The 26,207-nt window shown below is 40.5% G+C and overlaps 1 protein-coding gene across 8 annotated transcripts in view; it reads left to right on the top strand.

The window, feature by feature from the left end:
* lama2 (laminin, alpha 2) overlaps window positions 1–26,207 on the top strand; it is a 167,209-nt gene that overhangs the window by 111,743 nt on the left and 29,259 nt on the right. For 6 of the 8 annotated variants that reach the window (XM_067384975.1, XM_067384974.1, XM_067384971.1 and 3 more), the window contains 13 exons: window positions 1,735–1,971; window positions 4,664–4,807; window positions 5,933–6,109; window positions 8,486–8,671; window positions 8,764–8,882; window positions 8,975–9,092; window positions 10,886–11,020; window positions 14,793–14,917; window positions 14,999–15,085; window positions 15,249–15,442; window positions 17,968–18,110; window positions 18,501–18,599; window positions 23,679–23,790. In XM_067384975.1, the coding sequence (XP_067241076.1) occupies window positions 1,735–1,971; window positions 4,664–4,807; window positions 5,933–6,109; window positions 8,486–8,671; window positions 8,764–8,882; window positions 8,975–9,092; window positions 10,886–11,020; window positions 14,793–14,917; window positions 14,999–15,085; window positions 15,249–15,442; window positions 17,968–18,110; window positions 18,501–18,599; window positions 23,679–23,790 (1,876 nt within the window). The remainder of the gene's footprint in view (window positions 1–1,734; window positions 1,972–4,663; window positions 4,808–5,932; window positions 6,110–8,485; window positions 8,672–8,763; window positions 8,883–8,974; window positions 9,093–10,885; window positions 11,021–14,792; window positions 14,918–14,998; window positions 15,086–15,248; window positions 15,443–17,967; window positions 18,111–18,500; window positions 18,600–23,678; window positions 23,791–26,207) is intronic. The other 2 variants (XM_067384976.1, XM_067384972.1) reach the window with 1 other exon arrangement.

The following is a 26,207-nucleotide window of genomic DNA, read 5'->3' as shown; positions in this document are numbered from 1 at the left end:
CAGAGTACAAGACGAAAACCGCTGATGAGCAAAAAGAACATAAAGACTCGTCTCAGTTTTGCCAGAAAACATCTTGATGACCCCCAAGACTTTTGGGAAAATACTCTGTGGACTGACGAGACAAAATTTTAACTTTTTGAAAGCTGTGTGTCCCATTACGTCTGCCGTAAAAGTAACACAGCATTTCAGAAAAAAAACATCATACCAACAGTAAAATATGGTGGTGGTAGTGTGATGGTCTGGGGCTGCTTTGCTGCTTCAGGACCTGGAAGACGTGCTGTGATAAATGGAACATGAATTCTGCTGTCTACCAAAAAATCCTGAAGGACAATGTCCGGCTATCTGTTTGTGACCTCAAGCTGAAGTGAACTTGAGTTCTGCAGCAGGACAATGATCCAAAACAGACCAGCAAGTCCAGCTCTGAATGACTGAAGAAAAACAAAATGAAGACTTTGGAGTGGCCTAGTCAAAGTCCTGACCTCAATCCTATTGCTGTGGCATGACCTTAAAAAGGCGGATCATGCTTGAAAACCCTCCAGTGTGGCTGAATTACAACAATTCTGCAAAGATGAGTGGGCCAATATTCCTCCACAGCGCTGTAACAGACTTTAGAGGTTATCGCAAATGCTTGATTGCAGTTGTTGCTGCTAAGGGTGGCCCAACCAGTTATTAGGTTTAGGACCATGTGGGTTTGGATTTTGTTTTCCCTTCATAATAAAAACTGCATGTTGTGTTTACTTGTGTCATCTTTGATTCATATTTAAATTTATTTGATGATCTGAAACATTAAAGTGTGACAAACATGCAAAAAACTAAAAAATCACGAAGGGGGCAAGCACCTTTTTCACACCACTGTGTATATATATATATATATATATATATATATATATATATATATGAAGAGTTTCGTTGCAAAACGAGATAACTAAAATCTAACAAAAATCTTGTTTTTTGGTTGTGCATTCCAATTAATATCAATTCAACTGCAGTTGGTTTGTTTTGATTTAAACCTTCATAACTTAAAAAATACAGCTAAGAAAATAATAACATGATAACATAATAATAAACATGTTTTGACAAAAATGTAAAAAACTGAGTTATTTCATTTTGCAGCGAAACTCTTCAAATATATATAATATACATATATATATATATATATATATATATATATATATATATATATATATATATATATATATATATAATATAATCAAATGTGATTCATAAGAATCATTTACTGTTTTCTTCATCAATGGCACATACGACACACAACATCACCTCCTTACATAAAGCAATCTCTTTGCTTCTTACCAAACGTTTGGTGGCCATCTAACTATGTCCTTATGGCAAACTGAGATTGTAAGGCAGAACTCAGTATAACATATTTTGTTTCTGAAAAATAATACCTAACAGGAGCATTTACAGTATATGAAAGAACCGGGCCCGAAACGGAGCCTTGAGGTACCCTGCAGGTGATAGGTGCAGAGGAAAAAGAGTAGTTCTCAATTTCAGTGGAAAGGTTCTCGCCATAAGGTAGGAAGAGAAGCAGCCTAGGGCATTTTATTCCCACTGATTTTCTATTGAGTGGGCAGACACCCTCGCCTTCCCTTGTTTTGAGTGGATCCTTTATTTTCAAGAATGTTTAGACACATGTAGTGAAAGTGAATGCTATTTTATGTGAATATTCTAGATAATATGAATTGAATATGTGTTTTTTCCTCTATTTCTCTGTAGGCGTGCGGCTGTAACGCGCTGGGGTCCGTGGCGCAGCAGTGTAACGTGAACACGGGCTGCTGCATGTGCCGTGAGCAGTTCAGGGGCGAGAAGTGTGACGAGTGTAAGCTGGGTTACAGAGACTTCCCACAGTGCATTTCCTGCCAGTGCTCCGCAGCAGGCTCGTCAGTGGACGCCTGTGATTCAGAATCTGGCCTCTGCGCATGTGCAGACAGAAGTGGGCAGTGCTCTTGCAAGGTACCGAACCACACCGAAACCCATCTTTGATTTAAACAATAAAATAAGCCTAAAATAAGCAAACATAGGCAAGCTGTGAGTAGGACTAAGCTACGTTTTCAAGGACGATTTGAATGCAGGGAGTGAAGCAGGATTTCAAGCGAGACAACAGGATGGTTAATAACTTATCAGAAGAAGAAGATCTAAGTGATCTCTGGGGGGAGTAGGGACAAATAAGATCTGCAATGCAAGTTGGAGCCAGGACATGCAAGGCTTTGAATACAAAAGTTAAAACCTTATAATCAATTCTCAATGCTACTGGTAGCCAGTGTTAATGTGCTAAGATAGAGGTGATATGCTCCCTCTTTTTTCCACACCAAGAAGCAGAGTTTTGAACCAGTTGCAAGCGTGAAAGAGAAAACTGGTTGATACCAGCATAAAGGGCATTACAATAGTCAAGCCTTGTCAAAATAAAAGCATCATTATAAGTCATTAAAAGTTAGAAAAGATTTAAGATTCTGTGTGCCCCTAAGTTGGAAGAAGCTGGCTCTAAAAACAATTGTCGAATTTTAACTCAGACTCAAAAAATGACACCCAATATCTTTCCTTGAGAGCAGATATTAGAGTTAAATTAGAGTTAAAACTCTCTAAAAAATGAGGGGGAGCCAAATAAAATGACTTTGGTCTTATTATCATTTAACTGAAGAAAGTTATCACCCATCCAACCTTTGATGTCATTTACACAAGCTAATAAAGAAGATATTATTTGTCAGTATAATTGGGTGTCATCAGTGTAATTATGATAGAGGACCTTGTGATATTTGAAGTTGGAGCATAGAGGGATGATATATGAAGCAAATAATATTGGGCCCAATATGGAGCCCTGTGGTACCCCGCACATGAAACATAGTAAAATATGACTCAAACCAATTTAAGGCTGCATCATCACAGATATCAACCTTGGTTTTTAACCTATTTAACTGAATGCAGTTATCCACTATATCGAACACTGCACTTAAATCCAGCAATACCGAAATGGCACAATTTCCAGAATCTACAAATAATAACAGATCATTTACCCTTCTCATCAAAGCTGATTCAGTGCTATGCTTAGCTCTGAGCCCACACTGAAAAGGATCCAGTATATTATTAGCAATTAAGTAAAGTCTTTTTAGACCCCAAATGACGTTTGCTAAACTTTAAAAAAAAAAAATGTTCAATTGTCCAAATGACATGAAACTTTATACAGTGGTTAACACTTTGTAGATCTACAAAATAAATAAATAAATAAATACAAAATTGGAGTGATATCTTGTTTTTATGTTAGTGTAGAAAAAAAGTCACACTCAGGGTCTCCAGAGACACCAGGCAACAAAATGTAATTTTGTAGCAAAATAATTGTTTTTTTTAAATAAATGTAATTTTACTCTGTTTATTAATGTTTTTACTTCATATTTGTGCAGTTTTTGGAAGATTTATCATATCTTTTAAATTTATATAAATAAATAAATAAATAAATATTTTGTTAAGTAGGTTTTTATACAAAAGCAGCTTTTTATGTGAAATTCACTTCATAAAAGACCCACATTTCTAACTTTCATTCATGGGGATAATATGGATAATTTGACATGCTTTAGTGTGAGATTTTTGCCCATCTTTTGGAAAATGCAGTTTTAAAAGTAAAAAAAAAAAAAAAAAAAAAAAAAAAAACACTTTTACCAGTAGATGGCAGCAGAGCTTCACTATTTGCTATTTGACTGAAATACATCTTTTCACAAGTGTTTTCAGTTGGATTCATATCTAAATATTATGAAATCACCATTATGAAAATAAAAATTACTTTTTGTCAAAGTTTAGCATTTTTGTACTGAAAAAAATCAGTTTTCCAATAATGTTGATTTTGAGGATGAATTTTGTCCAATTTCTAAGTGGAGTCTCATCATAATATAACAATATTGAAAAAAAAAAAAAAAAATTTTACCTTTAAAAACTGCATTTTCCAAAAGATGGGCAAAAATCTCACACTAAACCATGTCAAATCCTCCATGTTATCCCCATGAATGAAAGTTAGAAATGTGGGTCTTTTAAAAGCAGTTTTTGTATAAAAACCTATTTAAAAATATATATATATTTTGATTTATATATATAAATTTAAAAAATATGATAAATCCTCTAAAAACAAATGTGGAATAAAAACATTAATAAACAGAGTAAAATTAAATTTGAAAAAACAAAAACAAACAAACAATTATTTTGATACAAAATGACATTTTGTTGCCTGGACCCCACAGACCCTGAGTGTAGCCCCCAAACGAAGACCGCACAAGGGTTAAAACGGCCTTCTCCAATACTTTTGATAAAAATGGCAGTTTTGAAATGGGTCTGCAGTTGTTAAAAACAGATGGATAAAGATTGCTTTTTAGTTGTATAGGATCTTTTTTTTAATCAAAACAGTCATATTATATACATGTCAGGTATAGGAGTGCACCGAGTGTGAAATACTGTATGATGCTCTAATCTGATAAAATACATTTTTAGACTTTTTATCACTTTACAATTATTTTAAAGTGGAAAAGAGAAAAATTTGTAGTAAAATTAGTAAAAAAAAACTTTTAACTGGTGGTGTTTATTTGTGTGTAATTCATTGAAATGGTGAAATGTGCTGTTTATAATGGGACAGCCGCAGACAGCACTAACGCGAGTGTGTTTTCAGGCGAATGTGGAGGGAGTGCGGTGTGACCGCTGTAAGGTGGGCTCGTTCGGCCTCAGTCACACCAATCCGCTGGGCTGCAGTCAGTGCTACTGCTTCGGCTTGAGCGGCTCGTGTACAGAGGCCACAGGACTCATCCGCATGAGGGTGAGTGACACACACACACACACAGGTGAGATGACATCAGTTTTAATGCATAATCTGTTATTTTACAGAATTGTTAACAAAAGGACATGTTTTAGGTTTGCTTTAAATGTCAGTTGTCCTCTAGTGATGGTGGGATGCGGTGAGGACACAGGTGACTCTGTGTGTTTTGATGGCTTTCTCAATCATCTTGTCTGAGGTGGGCTGAGATGCTCCGTTACCAGGGAAACAGTAAATATTAATAAATATCAAGTGCTTCCTAGCTGTCATTCTCCCTTAAACCATATTCACAACAGGCCAGGATTGAGTGTGCAGGAGAGACAAAGATGGAGAGAAAGCCTGACATACAGAGAGAGAGACGGCCCTTGTTTGTTTTTAATAAGGGTTTCCCGTTCGTTCACTAACTCGCCTTAATCCTCAGCGTGTCCATGGAGACAACAGCAGAATATGGCTGAGGGATGCTTCTCCAACCTGACGAAATCGACAAACGAAATAAACAAAGGTTGCGTTCCAAAAGTTAATCTAAGTTTGTTTGCTGTCGGAGAGGAGTTTGGAATCCTTTAGCTCATTTATGGAAAACGAGAGATTTTTTCTAAGTCAGTGAGTCGTGAGATTGTGTGTTGATGTTGTGAGGGTAGTTTAGCTGCCCTGTGGGGATCCTCACACACACACACACACACACACACACACACACACGCATGCATTTACCAACATGTGCCTCTCAATACACACACTAAAATGAATCCTGAAAGTTGCTGACGCTGAAACACAACACTATTACACTATTTTGTCTAACAGTTTGAGCAGGACTGAAAATACCCAATTTATCTTCTTGCTTCATAAATATCTCTGGTGCACTAAATCTTTCATAATCTTTCATTGAGATGTAATAACTTTCTCCACCTCTGCTGCGTGGGCGAGGACAAACATTAATAACAATAATAATGTTCTCACAATCCAGTCTACATGAGAACCCACTGAATATTGTGTTTCATTTGTAAATTCGTCACATTATTGAAGTTAAGCGGTGAATGCTGTTTCATGTTGACTTCGCTTTGTAAGTTCAAAGTGTTCAGGTGTTTAAGTCACCGACCGTGTGAGAGTGATCTGTTCCCTTCTGTCCTGTAGCTGACTCTGATGCCAGAACAGACCGTTCTTCCTCTCGTGGACGAATCCAACGGTCAGGAGAGCACAGCGGGCGTGAGCTTCCAGCATCCGGACATCATCGCCAACGCTGATGTGGTCCAGCAGCACCTGAGCGAGCCGTACTACTGGAGACTGCCCAAACAGTTCAAACGCTCCATGGTCCGTCTGTTCACACTACCTGCTCTTTTTTACTTTTAATCTTTTCTCTTTCTCCTTTTATTTGCCAAAATTAGGTGGAAAGACAGGTGAATAATCTCATCCCTGTTTCTTAATTTTTAAACAGTTTACACTGCGTCAGGTTCAACTATTAACTATTCAACCCTAAGAAAGATATAAATATATATATATATATATATATTTGTTTCTAGAAATTATACACTTGAAATTCGGATTCTGAATTTCCCTTCTATTTACATTTTATTTCCTTATATAATACAGACTACCATTCACAAGTTTGGGGTTATTAAGATTTTTTAATGAGTTTGAAAGAGTCTCTTCTGCTCATCAAGACTGCATTTATATGATCAAAAATACAGTAAAACAGTGAAATATTATTACATTGTAAATCAGCTGTTTTCTATGTGAATATACAGTAAAGTGTAATTTATTCCTGTGATCAAAGCTGAATTTTCAGCATCATTACTCCAGTCTTCAGTGTCACATGATCCTTCAGAAATCATTCTGATATGATGATTTGATGCTCAAGAAACATTTATGATTATTATCAATGTTGAAAACAGTCATATTTTTATGGAAACCGTTGTTTTGTATGATTATTTGATGAATAGAAAGTTCAAAAGAACAGCATTTATTTGAAATAGAAATCTTGTGTAACATTATAAATGTCACTTTTGATCAATTTAATGCATCCTTAATGAAAAAAAGTATTAATTTTATAGGAAAAAACTGACCCTAAACATTTAAACAATAGTGTACAGTCTGATTGATTCAGTCATACTAAATAATATTGTTGAATTTAATGGCCAGCTAATGTTCATTACAGCAAGAGCTTGTTCTTTCAGATGACAGCCTATGGCGGGAAGTTATGGTACGCCATCTATTACGAGGCCCACCTCTTTTCTCGAAATGATGAGTTGTGTCGAGATAATGAGATATTATGTCAAAATAATAACTATCTCGAAATAATGAATTATGTCGAAATAATGAGATATGTCAAAATAATAACTTAATATCTCAAAATAACAATTAATATCTCAAAATAACGAGTTATTTTGAAAAAGCAAGATATTATGTTGAAATAATGACTTAATAATTCTAAATAATGAGTTATGTCTAAATAACGAGTTATGTTGAAATAATGAGATATTATGTCTAAATAATGATTTATCTCAAAATAATGAATTATGTCGAAATAACGAGATATGTCGAAATAATGACTTAATATCTTGAAATAAAGAGTTATTATGTTGAAGTGACTTAATAATTTGAAATAATGAGTTATGTCGAAATAATGATTTATCTCAAAATAACGAGTTGTTAAAATAACAAGATATGTTGAAATAACGACTTAATATCTTGAAATAATGAATTAATATCTCGAAATAATGAATTATGTCGAAATATCGAGATATGTTGAAATAACAACTTAATATCTCGAAATAACGACTTAATATCTCAAAATAATGAATTGTCAAAATAACGACTTAATATCTTGAAATAACGATTTATTATGTAGAAATAACAAGATATTATGTTGAAATAATGACTTAATAATTCAAAATAATGATTTACGTCGAAATAACAACTTAATATCTTGAAATAACAATTTAAGTCGAAATAATGAGATATGTTGAAATGACTTAATTTCTCAAAATAATGAGTTATGTAAAAATAATGAATTGTCGAAATAACGAGATATGTCAAAATAATGAGTTATTATGTTGAAATAACAAGATATTATGTTGAAGTGACTTAATAATTTGAAATAATGAGATATTATGTCGAAATAATGACTTAATATCCCGAAGTAACGAGTTATGTCGAAATAACAAGATATGTCGAAATAACGACTTAATATCTTGAAATAATGAGATATTATATCGAAATAATGACTTATCTCAAAATAACAAGTTATGTCGAAAAAATGACTTGTGCTGTCATAACTTTGTAAAATGTTGTACCTTATCTGTGGAAAGTGTCTTAAAGCATAGTCTAACCATCACTCTTACAGTAGCCTTATTTCATCACTCCTCTCTCAGTGTCACATGATCCTTCAGAAATCATTCTAATATGAGGATTTGCTGCTCAAGAAACATTTATGATTATTATCAATGTTGAAAACAGTCATATTTTTATGGAAACCGTTGTTTTGTATGATTATTTGATGAATAGAAAGTTCAAAAGAACAGCATTTATTTGAAATAGAAATCTTGTGTAACATTATAAATGTCACTTTTGATCAATTTAATGCATCCTTGATGAAAAAAAAAGTATGTACAGTCTGATTGATTCAGTCATACTAAATAATATTGTTGAATTGTGAATGTTCATTACAGCAAGAGCTTGTTCTTTCAGATAACAGCCTATGGCGGGAAGTTACGGTACGCCATCTATTACGAGGCTCGTGATGAGACGGGCCGCACCTCTTACGAGCCCCAGGTCATCATAAAGGGCGGCCCCAACAAGGACAAGGTCATGGTCCGCCACATGCCAGCGCTTCAGATTGGCCAGCTGACCCGTCACGAGATTTACATAACAGAGGTGAGCCAATCAGGTTTGATGTGTTAGTTTAATGTGTCACATGATCTCATAACTTTACTTCGAGTGTAAACACAAACACCGATGTTTTGCAGCACGACTGGAAACACAAGGACGGCAGGAAGATGTCTCGTGAGGATTTCATGGACGTGCTGTTTCATGTTGAATATATCCTAATAAAGGCGTCACACGGCAGCGTCATGAGGCACAGCAGGTAGAGATCCTCGATTTCACTCAAGTCACAAACTTACAGTAAGTTCCTCGATATGAGAATAGATCTGAAGTGTGAACGTGTTCGATGTGCAGAATCTCTGAGATCACTCTGGAGGTGGCTGAGGTGGGGACGCCATCACAGGACAGTGAAATCGCCCATCAGATTGAGAAATGTGACTGTCCTCTGGGATACGCCGGCCTCTCCTGTGAGGTAATGGCTTTTGCACACAATATTTGACCGTTATGTGCATAAGACATGTAAAATGTCATAATCACACTGCAAAAAATGCTGTTCTTACTTTAAGATATTTTGACTAGAAACAAGACAAAAACTCAAAGTTCTTAAATCAAGAAGCATTTTCTTGACAAGTACAAATTAATTTCTTGGTTTTAGGAAAAATAAGTCAAAATTAAGTGAGTTTTTCTTTAAAACAAGCAAAATAATCTGCCAATGGGGTTAGCAAAATAATCTTATTTTAAACCAAAAATAAGATATATGATCTTGTTTTCAGTTTGGATTATTTTGCTTGTTTTGAGGAAAAACTCACTTAATTTTGACTTATTTTTCCTGAAAACAAGAAAATAATTTCTACTTGTCAAGAAAATGCTTCTTGATTTAAGAACTTTAAGATATTTTGACTAGAAACAAGACAAAAACTCAAAGTAAGAACAGCATACTCTCTGTTGGTCAGAAATGTCAGTACATTGTATCAAAAGCCAATATAATGTTTTCATGAAAATGTGTGTCCATATCATATTTTTCAACATCAGAAGTTTTCCAACAATGTGTAATGGTGGGGATGTTGAAAATTATTTTAATATGCAAATCTGTTAGCCAATCACAGCAGTGGGTGTTTCTTCCAAGTCTTGAATGAGACACGCCCATCAAAACTGAGTGTTTGAAAGAGGAGAGAAAATAGCTTATTACTTCAAAATTGGTGTGTTTTTAATGTAAAATGTGGACCTCAGAGAAAATTATAAAATTAAAAAAAAAAATGCAGCTCCTTTAAAATTCCAAGTAATGAAATTTGCACATAGATTAATGGTGACGTCCCTGTCACAGTAATTAAGCTGCGTGTGAGAGGTGGTGATGTGCCCTTTCATAACAGGGCTCTAGAAAACCAACAGCCGAGTGTCAAGAGACGAACAGCTGGGAGTATCGCTGCTCAGCGCTCATCATTACAGCAAGTGTTTCTGCCTCTCAGACTGTTAACGTGTGAAAGCGCTCTCTCGCCGCCAGTCTCCGCCCACAAAGCGCTCGTGTGAGATCTTTAACAAGCTCGAGTGTGCGAGACAGACGATTACAGATCAGCGAGTGTCAGTTGTTCACATTCAGGCTGGACGAGGCCGCGTGGAGACAGATGGCCGCAACTCTCAAACGCTTCATACTGTGCTTAATAAAGTATTTTTAAACAGGCGTTTAGCAAGTTCACCCCGAGCAGATGGTGTACTAAATTGACGCGATTAATTTTGAAGAGCGAGGGTGAGAGGGAGTGTTGCTATGGTTTTGGCGGAGGACTGTTTTTTCCTGTATGGACGTGCTGGTCTACATCTCGGTGTGGATTTACAGCACTAGTTGTGATTATGTGCGTCTGTAAAAGAATCAATCTAATGCATATGCATGATGAGATGAGATTCAGACCTGTTGAAATATTCAGATTTTTCTGGCTAGACCGTATGCAAGCACCTGACAGGATGTGATGTATCCTAATAAAACCAAACAGTGCACAATCACTTCACATTGTGACTTATTTCCACCTCAGGTTATGTTTCTAATAAGGCTCATCATCACTTCCCAGACAGCAACATCCGGATCCGGCCCACATCTGGTATATGTGGATTACACGCGGACCAGATGTGGGCCGGATCTGAGCCGACACTAAGTTGCTGTCAGGGTTACTGCTTGCGTAGTTAATTGCTGTTAAGTCTCATCAAGGTGTGTGTGTGTGTGTGTGTGTGTGTGTGTGTGTGTGTGTGTGTGTGTGTGTGTGATGTGTCGTGCAGGAATGTGCGGCCGGGTTCTACAGGCTCTCTGCTCAGGCCGGTGGTGCCGCGTCCAGAGCCGGCTTTGGCAGCTGTGTTCGGTGCCAGTGCAATGGACACAGTGACTCATGTGATCCTGAAACGGCCGTCTGCCAGGTACAGCCTTCTTAATCAGAGTGCCTGAACCCTTTATGGCTGACAAGAGCCAATAGAAACTCAAACCAAGTAGGTAGCACAATGATTCTTTTTGCATACAAAATCAGAGACTTTACACGTTCAGATCATGCTCCTGTCGCGCTGTTTTCACCCTCTAATGAGCACAAAGTGAGTTTACAACAAAAACAGCACACAGGCGATAACTGAAAACAAATATGTAGATTTAACATGGCGTTTTTGCTCATAACTTCATGAAAAATGAACAGATCATAGATGGAACATGACTATTTACAGCAGATTTTTGCAATTAAAATGAGCCCAAAATCATCGAGATGCAATATGTTATCCAGTGTTCCATGTTTGTTTTCCAATGTGGAATAATGCAAAATAAGTATAATTTTAAAGCTTAGAAACTCAGCTTTTTAATGCTTCTAACCATTTTAGATGCCCACGGGCGCCACCTAGCAACGAAAAAATGAATAATCTTGAATAAATGTATAATTTGAAAAAGTAACTAGTTGTAAAAGATATTTAGTTGTAAGTTTAAAAGTGATGCATTACTTTACTTGAAAAAAGTAATCTGATTACGTGACTCGCATTACTTGTAATGCATTACCCCCAACACTGAAAATAATTTAGTGTTTTAAAATTGGGGGAAAATACATTGTGGGAACAAATAGTATAAAAATACTGTAAAGATGTCACATGGGGTGAAATGCTATGCAAACATTCTAGTTTTATATTATTTGAAACTGCTACAGGAGTGTAGGGAAGATGCACAGGTGTTGATTTGCATTATTTTAGCTAAAATCACCGTACGGATGGTGAAACAAAAATGCAAACTTGTCCATATTTAAGCATTTCAATGGGTTTAAGTATCTCACCCTTTTACAGAAGATTTAGTTCACAAAAAAACTGACAGTCATAACCTAAAATGATTTAATTTACAATAATCAATATTAAAATCCATTAGATGGATGAGTCTGATTCACAAATGAATATTTATGAACCAATTCAGCAGGTTCATTGGAATGAATCGTTCATGACTTTATCACATCTCAGAGCGGTTTTCAGTTTGAAATAACGAGGAACAACATGTTTTTATGGCATGCTGTGGAGTAAAAAGTACAATATAATGCTTTGGAAAGTAGTGAAGTGAAAGTTTCACAAAACAAAAATAAAAAACACTGATAAAAATGTATTTTATTACTGTCCACCTCTGGCTGTGGAAATGAGCCAGACTGGATCCAGCAGCATGTTAGTGGGAAAGCACATCAGAAGATTCAGTCCAGTGCGCAGCGGACACACAGTCGAACTGTTCTCCAAACAGCTCTTGTGAAGCTTCAGGCCCGGCTCTGTGCAGAACAGCCCTCTGTGTTCAGTTGCATGCATGCTAATAGCAATGTCATTTGCATTTTACGGGTTTTTGCAAATTGAAAATGGTAAACGAGTGTGTAGGGGGGTAATTTGAGTAATTGAGGTACACAGGAAGTTAATGAAAGTTTCAGAGCGACACGGGCCAGTAAAGCGCAGCTTCAGCAGTCTGATTACTCTGAACGCTGCCACTCCTCCTCCACGCTCTCTGCTTCTTTCTCTCACTCTGTTTCTTCTTCTCATTCCCTGTGTGTCACTTGAGCAACTTGAGAAATACAGATCTCTGTATTGGGGGGAATTTATATTCTTTATGTCATATTTTAATGTTTTAATGTATTGATAATTAGATTCAGAGAGAGCTTTGTTTGAATGTTTTCATGTGCTTATTCATTCGTTCAGTTATAAATTGAAACTGTGTTCTTGTCGCATCGTTACTCATCTTTTATTGTGATTATACACTGTAACTAGGGCTGTCAATCAGCTAACAATTTGAACTGAATTCAATTAATTGCATATACTGTATCTATGTGCTAAGAAAAGTCCCCAAATCAAGATAACACACAGACATTAGCATGCATTTGGCGGGCAAATGAAGTTACAGGTAATTAAATGTTGAAAATCGAGTTTAAACACTGCGTTCTACTCCATTCTGTTTTTATAACATGCAATCCCTATTATGGAATTTTAGTATGTGTTTATTATAGGGCTGTCAAAAGATTAAAAATGTGTATTAATTGCACACTTATTGTGAAATTAAGCATACACCATTATCTTGTTTAATGTTAATTTTGTCATCATTTCCAATATTCAGCGAAGTAAACCATCAGATTGAAGGGTGATTCTCACAAAACTGTATTTTCTGGTGAGGCAAATTTAGGTGTCTTTCCAAAAAAGGACACAAAAGAAATCGTCTTTACCTTGATTACAATCCGCATCCTTCAAAACTTTACTAGCAAGACGCTGGTTTGTTATACATGGTTTGTGTATCATCTGGCCATACAGCGATGGGATGTCTCAGAATATGACAGAGCTCATGTTTTAAAGTGAAACACACACTGGAATGAATAATTCAGTGAAAACTCAAAGTGAGTCTCTGTTCTCTCTGCTGTCCGGACTTCTAATATCATCTAAACTGCGTGATGTAAATTATGTTAATGATGAATTTCTTGTGTTTCAGTAATTTATTTGAGTTATTTGTATTACATTATTTTAACGTGTTAACATTGACAGCCCTAGTTTATTATGATTTTTTTGTAATTATTATTAATCACACTAAGGATACGTTCACACTGCGAGCCGTAATGCTCAATTCTGATTTTTTTCAGATTTGTATAGCTGTTCACATTTTTGTTTTAAATGTGGCCAATATCAGATTTCCAGTGTGTTCATGGTTCTGAACTGACCTGCATGCACAAAAGAATGATACAAACAGGGATGCCAGGTTTTTACCATAAAATCCACTCAATTGCTTCTCAAAACGAGTCCAAAACTAGCCCAATCGTGTTCTGAGGGGTATCACAGTAAAAATTGCATTCTGAGGGTTAAATTTTACTTTAGCGCGATCACTTCAACCCACAGAGTTGCAAAACAACCCGCGGCAATAGTGAAAAAGTAACCCAATTCTGCGGGAAAAATCGTGTACTTGGCAACACACACAGCACGCTGTCATACGTAAGTTGCAAAAAGAAAGCGATTATGTGTTTATTTATAGGGCCAGATTTACTAAACAGGGCATAGCATCAGAGAGCAATTCCACAAATGCGCCAATGGGAGTGGCAAGTTTTGCACGTGATCAACAATTGCAGCCATGTCTTTTTTTTTTTACTCTCTTACATATGCAATAAGGTCAGCCACAAAAACAACTCCGTCCATGCCTTCAATTAATTGCATATATCTATGTGCTAAGAAAAGTCCCCAAAAGATGTTCTTAATGTCATATTTTAATGTGCATTTGCATAATATGCATTTGTAGGAGTTTCCCTTTCAGACACAAGATTTATGGGAGGGTATTTAATTGAATCACGTAACGTGATTTACTAATGTTTGCGCTCGTCAGTTTACTGGTATTTGCGCCATTATTTAACGCACAAAAAAAGCATGTCTGAACCCATTTTGTGACATGGCTGCACTTGTTGATCATGCGCAAAACTTGCCTTTTCAGCGCTAATTTTGCATTGCGTGTCTTTAGTAAATCCTGACAGTAGTTTTTTAATGCCAAAAGGGTTTGCGCTGGTGCAAGTTTTTAGTAAATATAGACCTCGGTGTGATCTGCTGTAGAAGCCACTGAAATTATGCGCAGGCAATATGAAAAATAAAGAAAATGATGTGACAAAAGAGCCTCAGTTATAACAGTATTATTACCTGTTATAGAGCATTATTAGTGTTTTGTTCTTTCTAGAATTGTCAGCATCACACAGTAGGAGACAAGTGTGAGCGATGTGCTGCAGGGTTTTACGGCGTAGTGCGCGGCTTTCCTGACGACTGCAAACCCTGTGCGTGTCCCCTGCTCAACCCTGAGAACAAGTATGTGACACACACACACTCACACACACTTTAGCTGTGATAAGTCTGAACACACACCAACTTTCCCACCGCCTCTCTCAGCTTCAGTCCCACCTGTCAGACGGAGGGTTTTAATGACTACCGCTGCACTGCCTGTCCTGAAGGCTACGAGGGAAAACACTGTGAAAGGTGAAGAAATGCTTCTAAATAATGTAAAACAAGTCGTTACTTGCATGGCTGTGTCTGTCAATAATGTGTTGAGAGTGAGCATGCCTTTTCTGCGGCGTTTCATGTGAAGAAGCTGCAGTAATTCAGGCCTTTAATGTGTTTAATATCCTTCACGTCTCCGCAGGTGCGCCCCTGGTTTCCATGGTAACCCGAGTGTGTATGGCGGCCGGTGCGAAGAGTGTAAGTGTGATGCGTACGGATCATTTCCCACAGCGTGTGACTCGCGCTCCGGACAGTGCCAGTGCCGTCCCGGCGCCAGCGGACTGAAGTGTGACCGGTGCATGGAGAGGCATGTGTGTGGCCCTGAGGGCATCGTGTGTACGTATGACCGCTGCACAGCCTCTCTCTGACCCTGACCTTCATTTGCTACTGTACCTTTAAGACTTCCATATGTAGATGAATATTTGTTTCTTCTGCCATAAACAGCCAGTAATAACAGAGGAGAGATGCAGCCAAAACAAACAACATTTTAATTAGACGTGCTCAGATTTCCCCTCACAAAATGACTGTTTACTTGTGCTGTAATTGTTGGCGGAGCCGGAGAGATCAGATTGTGTTGCTGTGATGTCTGCGGGAACACCTGCTCCTCACCACTGTGTTTGAAATTACGTTTCAGCGATCATGTTTTTTATGATAATTGTGTTGGTCGACCGGACAGATTGGGTAATTATGCATGTGTTTTTCTGCGGATGTGTTTTGTGTGACTTGTGTTACATAATCCAACATCATTTTAAACATGGTTCGTGTGCTAAAATCCTAATCACTGAAGTCAGAAATGTTAATATAACTCAATAGTTAGAGCATACACAGATTCCCAGTGTGAATATAATGTTTGAATGGAGAGGCGTTCATGAACTCTTCAGTGCAGCGTTTTTCTTTTCAGGTCTTTTTGCACCTTTACTCGCTCAGTGACTTCCTCACGAGAAATCTTAATAGCTCCGTTTTTTTTCAGGAGGGTAAATTGAGCGATGTATTCCGGCCGCGGCGAAAGCCACACGCCTGTCGGTGTCTTTTTTCCTCCCACTATCGCTCGTGGCGTGTCAGACACTCATAATAGGCGGCCAGGAGCTGTTTCACACTCTATGTTAAATTTCACGCTTGAGAAGTCCTTCTCCCTGGAGTTTCACCGCGCTCACGTTTAATCTAGAGAGAGGGAAATAAAGAGAGAGGTGCTCTGGGACACGCTCCCTCCACGCAGGTGAATGGAGATGATGGAGGGATACTGGATGAGTGCAAGTGATGTTGTGATAGCAGAGGATGGGAGACAAAAGAGGCCAATAACATTCGTTAACAGCATTCTTGCCCCAGGACCTGTCCATCCTTGGCCGTTAACATGCTTGTCCTTTCAGACTGCGTGTGCCCTCTCTCTCTCTCTCTGGCACGTGCACACACACACACACACACACACACACACACACACACACACACACACACACACACATTCACACACTGTGGTTATATAGTTATGCCCTGCTCAAATATGAGTAAAGCTGAAGTACTCCAGTGTGTCATTTCTATGTGACTAATGTCACAAAATGGCACTGCAATTATGAGTGTTTTCAAGCAGGTTTTTTCTGAACACTCCCCCCTTCTGTCAGTCAATCAGATAGTCCCGCCCCAAACTCTCTCCATTGGCCGAGTGAGTGTTGCTATGTCGTGATACTCAAACAGATCCGTGTGATAGAGCGCAGGTTTGTTTTAGTATCACTGAAATACTATTGAAGTTCCCTTTCGAGGGAACTCCATGCTGCATCCGAAAGGAACGCTGGGGGCGTTCCCAAAGCGATCCTATCAGACGCAGTGTCTCGTTCCCTTTCTCAGGGAACTATGGTTATAGTCATGACCTGAGACGTTTTTCTTGTTTTATTTATTTATTATTTTTGTATTATCTGTTTTCATTTTATTTTTTTTAAGTTTTAGTAATTTTGTTGTCTATGGAAGAGGATTAGGGCCAAAAAAAATAAAAAATCTCAAGATTGAAGTCATTATAATGTGAGATTAAACCAGTTCAAGAAAAAAAGTCTAAATACAATGTTGAGAATAAAGTCATCAAATTTTGAGAAAAAAGTCAAAATAAAATGTTAAGAATTAATTCATTAAATTTTGAAAATAAAGTCATTATGTTTTGAAAAAACTCGTTAAATTTTGAGAAAAACGTCAAAATAAAATGTTGAGAAAAAAGTTTTTTCAACTTTATGCTCGAAATTTTATTATTTTGTTCTCAACATTGTATTTCGACTTTTTTTTGTTTGTTTTTTTTGTGAAATTTAACAAGTTTAATCTCGCATTATAATGACTTTAATTTCAAGATGTCCTTTTTTATATATTTTTTAATACAATATCTATTTAGTTTTTATTAATTTTATTTCAGGTTTAGTTTTGGTTGTTTTAGTAAATCAAGTTAAACTTAATGAAAATGAGAAATGTTGCTTTGGCAAACTTGCTGAAATAAATGAATTAATTTACGAGTCAGATGTCATTATTATCATGTAATGTGGAGCAGATGTTTGTGTGTAGTGAAGGAAAGGTAAACGTCTCTCAAGATGAAAATACTGTGATTAAGTACAGTACCTGAATGAAGCACTTACAGTAGGTGAGTTAAAAATACTTTATAACCATCCACTACCGTTCCTATATTGACGCAGCACAAATTGACCTTTGAACCTTGACCCTTGAGCATGCATATGGGTTTTTGAGGGGCGTTTTTTCATGTGACCTTGTGAGGTGGTTCTGATGGACACTGCATGCAGTGTGAAGAGTCTGTAGTGTGAACGCTGCCTGTGGGAGTCTGTGAGCATGTGATACTGTTGAAGTCTGATGTCATGTGTCTCTGCGTGTTTCAGCGTGTGACGATGACTGCGCCGGGCTCTTGATTCGTGACATGGAGCGTCTGCTGCGTTTGATTGGCAGTGTCAATCTCACTCTGCCCCTCCCCCTGCCATATAAAGTGCTCTATCGATTCGAGAACATGACGGAGGAGTTGAAGGTGAGCCATCCTGAGCATTAAACTGTCAGATATACTTAACTGGTCCAAAATATTATTTAATATTGCTGAATCCACCTAATTTATCCCAACAAAATACATTTGTATGGGTTAAATCAAGTTTTAAAAAAAACCCAGCTCTTTCAGGTAACAATTACAGGTTGATCTAGTGCTAATTAGCATCTATATTTGAGTTGTTTACAAAATAGAAAATAGTTTTGCATTTATGGCTCCTCATCAAATGATTCATAATTCAGTGATGTCATATTAAGCCTGTAGGCCGGGAACCTCATGGACGTCACTCCGGTGTCATCCTGGTTTCCATGGTGACATGACTCCACCTGTCAGTCATATGTTCACGATAATCATATGTCATCCTCCTGTCTTTGGCAGCACATGCTTTCCCCACAGAGAGCTCCAGAGAGACTGCTGCAGCTGGCCGACAGTAACCTGGGCAGTCTGGTCACTGAGATGGATGAACTGCTCAGCCGGGTGAGTCACAAACACACGCTTTCTTGAGTTATTCAGTGCTTTCAGTGAGGAGTGTGGAGGTCTGCAACAGACACACTGGGTCACAAGCACTTCTTCACTAACCGTTCACAAATATGTGTGTGCAAAAGTTCACACTTGCATTTCTTTTCTAAATTCAGCATAAATTTATTTTAATAACTGGAAGCACATGGATGCAAATATCTGCTGACCTTAGCTGAGTCTAATGTGCATGTTGTTATTGTTTTATAGACATTGCATTAGTTAAAAAGTTTTGAGCGGCTAGCAATAGCAAGCTAGCTTTGAAAGCATAAGATCCCCCCCCTCCCTTTAAAGTGTCTCCAAAGCCACGCCTCCTTCAAAACACATGAATGCAGTTATTATTCAAAGTGTACTACTAGTGTAGCTCAAGTGTGTAGTTTCCATATGGCTAATGTCACAAAATGGCACTGCAAATATAATGACTGTTTTCAAATAGGTTTCCTGAACACTCCCCCCTTCTGTCAATCAATCAGATAGTCCCGCCCCAAACTCACTCCATTGGCCGAGTGAGTGGGTTAGGTGCTTAAGGAGTGGCTACTGTAGCAGGCTGAGAGTTTGGGGTGTGGCTACTGTAGCAGGCTGAGAGTTTGGGGCGTGGCTACTGTAGCAGACTGAGAGTTTGGGGCGTGGCTACTGTAGCAGGCTGAGAGTTTGGGGTGTGGCTACTGTAGCAGGCTGAGAGTTTGGGGCGTGGCTACTGTAGCAGACTGAGAGTTTGGGGCGTGGCTACTGTAGCAGGCTGAGAGTTTGGGGTGTGGCTACTGTAGCAGACTGAGAGTTTGGGGCGTGGCTTCTGTAGCAGACTGAGGGATTGGGGCGTGGCTTCTGTAGCAGACTGAGGGATTGGGGTGTGGCTACTGTAGCAGGCTGAGAGTTTGGGGTGTGGCTACTGTAGCAGACTGAGGGTTTGGGGCGTGGCTACTGTAGCAGACTGAGGGATTGGGGCGTGGCTTCTGTAGCAGACTGAGGGATTGGGGCGTGGCTACTGTAGCAGACTGAGGGATTGGGGCGTGGCTACTGTAGCAGACTGAGGGATTGGGGCGTGGCTACTGTAGCATACTGAGAGTTTGGGGCGTAGCTACCGTAGCAGGCTGAGAGTTTGGGGCGTGGCTACTGTAGCAGACTGAGAGTTTGGGGCGTGGCTACTGTAGCAGACTGAGAGTTTGGGGCGTGGCTACTGTAGCAGGCTGAGAGTTTGGGGTGTGGCTACTGTAGCAGACTGAGAGTTTGGGGCGTGGCTACTGTAGCAGACTGAGGGATTGGGGCGTGGCTTCTGTAGCAGACTGAGGGATTGGGGCGTGGCTACTGTAGCAGACTGAGGGATTGGGGCGTGGCTACTGTAGCAGACTGAGGGATTGGGGCGTGGCTACTGTAGCATACTGAGAGTTTGGGGCATGGCTACTGTAGCAGACTGAGGGATTGGGGCGTGGCTTCTGTAGCAGACTGAGGGATTGGGGCGTGGCTACTGTAGCAGACTGAGGGATTGGGGTGTGGCTACTGTAGCAGACTGAGAGTTTGGGGCGTGGCTACTGTAGCAGACTGAGGGATTGGGGCGTGGCTTCTGTAGCAGACTGAGGGATTGGGGCGTGGCTACTGTAGCAGACTGAGGGATTGGGGTGTGGCTACTGTAGCAGACTGAGAGTTTGGGGCGTGGCTACTGTAGCAGACTGAGGGATTGGGGCGTGGCTTCTGTAGCAGACTGAGGGATTGGGGCGTGGCTACTGTAGCAGACTGAGGGATTGGGGCGTGGCTACTGTAGCAGACTGAGGGATTGGGGCGTGGCTACTGTAGCATACTGAGAGTTTGGGGCGTAGCTACCGTAGCAGGCTGAGAGTTTGGGGCGTGGCTACTGTAGCAGACTGAGAGTTTGGGGCGTGGCTACTGTAGCAGACTGAGAGTTTGGGGCGTGGCTACTGTAGCAGGCTGAGAGTTTGGGGTGTGGCTACTGTAGCAGACTGAGAGTTTGGGGCGTGGCTACTGTAGCAGACTGAGGGATTGGGGCGTGGCTTCTGTAGCAGACTGAGGGATTGGGGCGTGGCTACTGTAGCAGACTGAGGGATTGGGGCGTGGCTACTGTAGCAGACTGAGGGATTGGGGCGTGGCTACTGTAGCATACTGAGAGTTTGGGGCGTAGCTACCGTAGCAGGCTGAGAGTTTGGGGTGTGGCTACTGTAGCAGACTGAGGGATTGGGGCGTGGCTACTGTAGCATACTGAGAGATTGGGGCGTGGCTACTGTAGCAGACTGAGGGATTGGGGCGTGGCTACTGTAGCAGACTGAGGGATTGGGGCGTGGCTACTGTAGCATACTCAGAGTTTGGGGCGTGGCTACTGTAGCAGGCTGAGAGTTTGGGGCGTGGCTACTGTAGCAGGCTGAGAGTTTGGGGCGTGGCTACTGTAGCAGGCTGAGAGTTTGGGGTGTGGCTTCTGTAGCAGGCTGAGAGTTTGGGGCGTGGCTACTGTAGCAGGCTGAGAGTTTGGGGCGTGGCTTCTGTAGCAGACTGAGGGATTGGGGCGTGGCTACTGTAGCAGGCTGAGAGTTTGGGGCGTGGCTACTGTAGCATACTGAGAGTTTGGGGCGTGGCTACTGTAGCAGACTGAGGGGATTGGGGCGTGGCTACTGTAGCAGGCTGAGAGTTTGGGGCGTGGCTTCTGTAGCAGACTGAGGGATTGGGGCGTGGCTACTGTAGCAGGCTGAGAGTTTGGGGCGTGGCTACTGTAGCATACTGAGAGTTTGGGGCGTGGCTACTGTAGCAGACTGAGGGGATTGGGGCGTGGCTACTGTAGCAGGCTGAGAGTTTGGGGCGTGGCTACTGTAGCAGGCTGAGAGTTTGGGGCGTGGCTACTGTAGCAGACTGAGAGTTTGGGGCGTGGCTACTGTAGCAGGCTGAGAGTTTGGGGCGTGGCTACTGTAGCAGGCTGAGAGTTTGGGGCGTGGCTACTGTAGCATACTGAGAGTTTGGGGCGTGGCTACTGTAGCAGGCTGAGAGTTTGGGGTGTGGCTACTGTAGCAGGCTGAGAGTTTGGGGCGTGGCTACTGTAGCATACTGAGAGTTTGGGGCGTGGCTACTGTAGCAGACTGAGAGTTTGGGGCGTGGCTACTGTAGCAGGCTGAGAGTTTGGGGCGTGGCTACTGTAGCAGACTGAGAGTTTGGGGTGTGGCTACTGTAGCAGGCTGAGAGTTTGGGGCGTGGCTTCTGTAGCAGACTGAGCATTTGGGGCGTGGCTTCTGTAGCAGACTGAGAGTTTGGGGCGTGGCTACTGTAGCAGGCTGAGAGTTTGGGGCGTGGCTACTGTAGCATACTGAGAGTTTGGGGCGTGGCTACTGTAGCAGGCTGAGAGTTTGGGGCGTGGCTACTGTAGCAAACCGAGGGATTGGGGCGTGGCTACTGTAGCAGGCTGAGAGTTTGGGGCGTGGCTACTGTAGCATACTGAGAGTTTGGGGCGTGGCTACTGTAGCAGACTGAGAGTTTGGGGTGTGGCTACTGTAGCAGGCTGAGAGTTTGGAGCGTGGCTTCTGTAGCAGACTGAGAGTTTGGGGCGTGGCTACTGTAGCAGGCTGAGAGTTTGGGGCGTGGCTACTGTAGCAGACTGAGGGATTGGGGCGTGGCTACTTTAACAGACAGAGAGATTGGGGCGTGGCTACTGTAGCAGACTGAGAGTTTGGGGCGTGGCTACTGTAGCATACTGAGGGATTGGGGCGTGGCTACTGTAGCAGGCTGAGAGTTTGGGGCGTGGCTACTGTAGCAGACTGAGAGTTTGGGGCGTGGCTACTGTTGCAGACTGAGAGTTTGGGGCGTGGCTACTGTTGCAGACTGAGGGTTTGGGGCGTGGCTACTGTAGCAGACTGAGGGTTTGGGGCGTGGCTTCTGTAGCAGACTGAGAGTTTGGGGCGTGGCTACTGTTGCAGACTGAGAGTTTGGGGCGTGGCTACTGTTGCAGACTGAGGGTTTGGGGCGTGGCTACTGTTGCAGACTGAGGGTTTGGGGCGTGGCTACTGTAGCAGGCTGAGAGTTTGGGGCGTGGCTACTGTAGCAGACTGAGAGTTTGGGGCGTGGCTACTGTTGCAGACTGAGAGTTTGGGGCGTGGCTACTGTTGCAGACTGAGGGTTTGGGGCGTGGCTACTGTTGCAGACTGAGGGTTTGGGGCGTGGCTACTGTTGCAGACTGAGGGTTTGGGGCGTGGCTACTGTAGCAGACTGAGAGTTTGGGGCGTGGCTACTGTTGCAGACTGAGAGTTTGGGGCGTGGCTACTGTTGCAGACTGAGGGTTTGGGGCGTGGCTACTGTTGCAGACTGAGGGTTTGGGGCGTGGCTTCTGTAGCAGACTGAGAGTTTGGGGCGTGGCTACTGTTGCAGACTGAGAGTTTGGGGCGTGGCTACTGTTGCAGACTGAGGGTTTGGGGCGTGGCTACTGTTGCAGACTGAGGGTTTGGGGCGTGGCTACTGTAGCAGGCTGAGAGTTTGGGGCGTTGTTTTTCTGTTTCTGTGCACCATTGGTTCTTGTTTAAATTTGCTGTTATTGGTGAAACTGTACTTTACACCGCCTGAATCACTCCTGTAAGACTCTGACCTTGTTGGTTTGTTTCTGAACATGACAGAAAGCCAGAACATTAACTTGTTGAAGTCTGAAGTGTTGCATCAGTTCTGTTCATTTGTGCTGAAGGAAACCTTTCAGCATCTTCTGAATAGTAGTCCTTGATAAAGTCGATATATTCCAGTTCTAAAGCAGCTTTTTCCAATAACAGAAGTTCAAGAGCCAGTTAAATAGGAAGACCTCTTCTTCTGTCCTGTTGGGTTTGTGTAACCGAAATCCTCTTGCCAAACTGGAAATATTAGCAGTATTTCTTTCAGTTTTTGTTCACGTTGGCCCCTGAGATGTCAGATCTAATGTGTCGTGTTGTTTTCCTCCTCCGTGTGGTGTAACTGAGGTCGGTTGCTTGTGTGTTTGTTTCTTCTTCACACAGCATCATGTGAGGCTGATCTGAGGCTGTTCAGTAAAATCTCATTGAGATTTCAAAGGGTTTTTCTCTATCCGTGCAGGCGACTAAAGTGTCTGCTGATGGAGAGCAGACGGCAGCTGATGCTGAGAGGAGCCGCAAAGGAGCCGAGGACCTGGAGCTTTACGTTAGGAACACACTCCTGGCTGCTGAAGGTAACGACAAGTGAGAAACTGCTGAGAAGACACGTTCGATTGGTCCATCTGACACTCCAGAAACTGAAATAAAGGTTTTAATGTTTAGGTGAGGTTATGTAGGAGTGTATAATTGTAGAAGCTGAGCTTGGGATGTAGTTGAGGAGAAGCTGTGTGTGTGTGTGTGTGTGTGTGCGTGTGTGTGTGTGTGTGTGTGTGTGTGTGTGTGTGTGTGTGTGTGTGTGTGTGTGTGTGTGTGTGTGTGTGTGTGTGTGTGTGTGTGTGTGTGTGTGTGTGTGTGCGTGTGTGTGTGTGTGTGTGTGTGTGTGTGTGTAATTGTACATGGTAGTACATGAGAAGATAGTTTAGTTAATGAAGGTTCAGCTCACACTATGTGATGCCTTAATTAAAAGAGACAAAATTAATTACTGGAAAAATAATCACTTAAACAGATACTCCAGCCATTGACTGTGTGTGTGTGTGTGTGTGTGTGTGTGTGTGTGTGTGTGTGTGTGTGTGTGTGTGTGTGTGTGTGTGTGTGTGTGTGTGTGTGTGTGTGTGTAGTAGTAGTAGTAGTAGTAGTGGTGGGATCCTTCAAGTCATGTGACATTTTTTAACTCTTTATACTGCAAAAGCTGATTTTCTTACACTATATTTTTGTCTTGTTTTATACTTCTAATATCTAAACATTCTTAAACCAAGATTAGATTATTTCCAGATTATTTCTCTGAACGGCTATCGTGTGAATGCAGTTCATACCTGAGAGGTGTTTTCACAACAGATGGTGTCGTCTCTGGACATCTAAACATCAGACGGACACTCTCACCCACCCAATACATGCAGATTAAAGCAATAAACACAAAAAATGCGGTTAATTTATATTCCTGGATATGTGTTTGGCAGTTAAAGCCAGCATATTGCACTTTGGTCCTCTGGATTTTGATAACTGTCCAACAAGCGTTTCCAAAAAGCTGCTCGCAGAAGTGTAGGAGAGACAGAGGAAGAGCTTCATTATCCATTCAGTGCGTGAGCTCCCTGCTCCAGTAAACCGCCTCGTCTCTCATCTTCTCTCGCACGCTAAACGAGTAGGAATCAAATGATTCTGTCCACCCCAAAGACCCGAGCTGCGTTTGAAACTCACTGTGCAATTATTTCCAGCTCGGCTCGTTGGCAGGTATATACTGCGCTCTTTGTAGTCTATCGACTGTTTACGTTTGAACTCTCGAGGAATTTCAGAAACGCATGTAATTATAGCTCATTTTCATCTCAATTTAATGATTTTTATTTAAATTAGAATATGCAGAGAAGCTTGCTTGCTCTTTTATTTCGCTCCCGTTTGATTGGGATTTTATTTCTGAATCTAATTTAATTTGATTAAAGAACATTAACTCTGCTGAGTCCAATTTGAACTTCTTTGAATCAACCTGAAGCCAGTCACACCCATGAAAGTGAAAAGGAAGTGAAAAGAAATGTGTGGCAAAGTTAAGTTTGTTGTCTGTCGGGGAATCCGGAGGATTCTGGCAGGTGCATTATGATGATATTCACGCTTTGTCATATTAATACTGATATATTAATATTTTAGTATCATTCAGATAATATTATTTAGAATTAGATCAATAGTTTGTATAATTTATTTTTTGTTTTCATTTTCATTTTAAAGTTGTAGTACTTTAGTTGTTTTTGTCATTTGCATTAGATTTATTTTTAATATGTCTATGTAGTTTTTATTACTTTAGTTTTAGTTATTTTAGTACACTGACTTAAATTAAATAACAATGGGAAATTTTGCCTTGGCAACTAGCTGAAATAATTTTAAATGCACTATATTTAGAATTCAGAAACTCTTGTTATTAGCGACACCAGTGGCTGTTAAGTGAACTGCAGCAGCAACTTACTGCTCGTGCACATGTAACGCACAAGAGATTGAACGTGATTCAAGACCAAAATATACTTTTTTAAATATAATTTTTTTGTTTTTCATTTTTCTTAGAAGTAAAAAGAAGTACCTTTGCAGTGATATTGTTAACAAACATCTCAACTCCTCCCACATTTAGATGAATATGTAAAATATGTGCTGCACGCTCTAAAACAAACACAACAAAAATGAGAAAACAGCAGTTCAGAAAGCATCTGATCATACTGATGTGGATGTTTAAACCAGCTCTGAGATTCACCGGTATCATGACGACAAAATGACAACGTAATGATAGTTTGATTATGAAGCAGATTTGAGACCATATAGATCAGGTTATGTGAGACTATAGTTTAAATTATTCCCTTGTATGACACATGAATGGCTCTTTCAATATCATCTTGATTACTGTATATGTATTTGTTCATTTCATGTGCGATTGAACAGAAAAGAGTGTAAACGTCACATCCTTTTGATTTTCCTGGCGAAACCGGTTCGAGTTCTTCACATAAAAATCAGTCTACAG

This window comes from Chanodichthys erythropterus, chromosome 4 (genome assembly GCF_024489055.1).
Source record: "Chanodichthys erythropterus isolate Z2021 chromosome 4, ASM2448905v1, whole genome shotgun sequence".
NCBI classification, from domain to species: domain Eukaryota; kingdom Metazoa; phylum Chordata; class Actinopteri; order Cypriniformes; family Xenocyprididae; genus Chanodichthys; species Chanodichthys erythropterus.
This window is presented reverse-complemented; position numbering and strand designations above follow the sequence as displayed.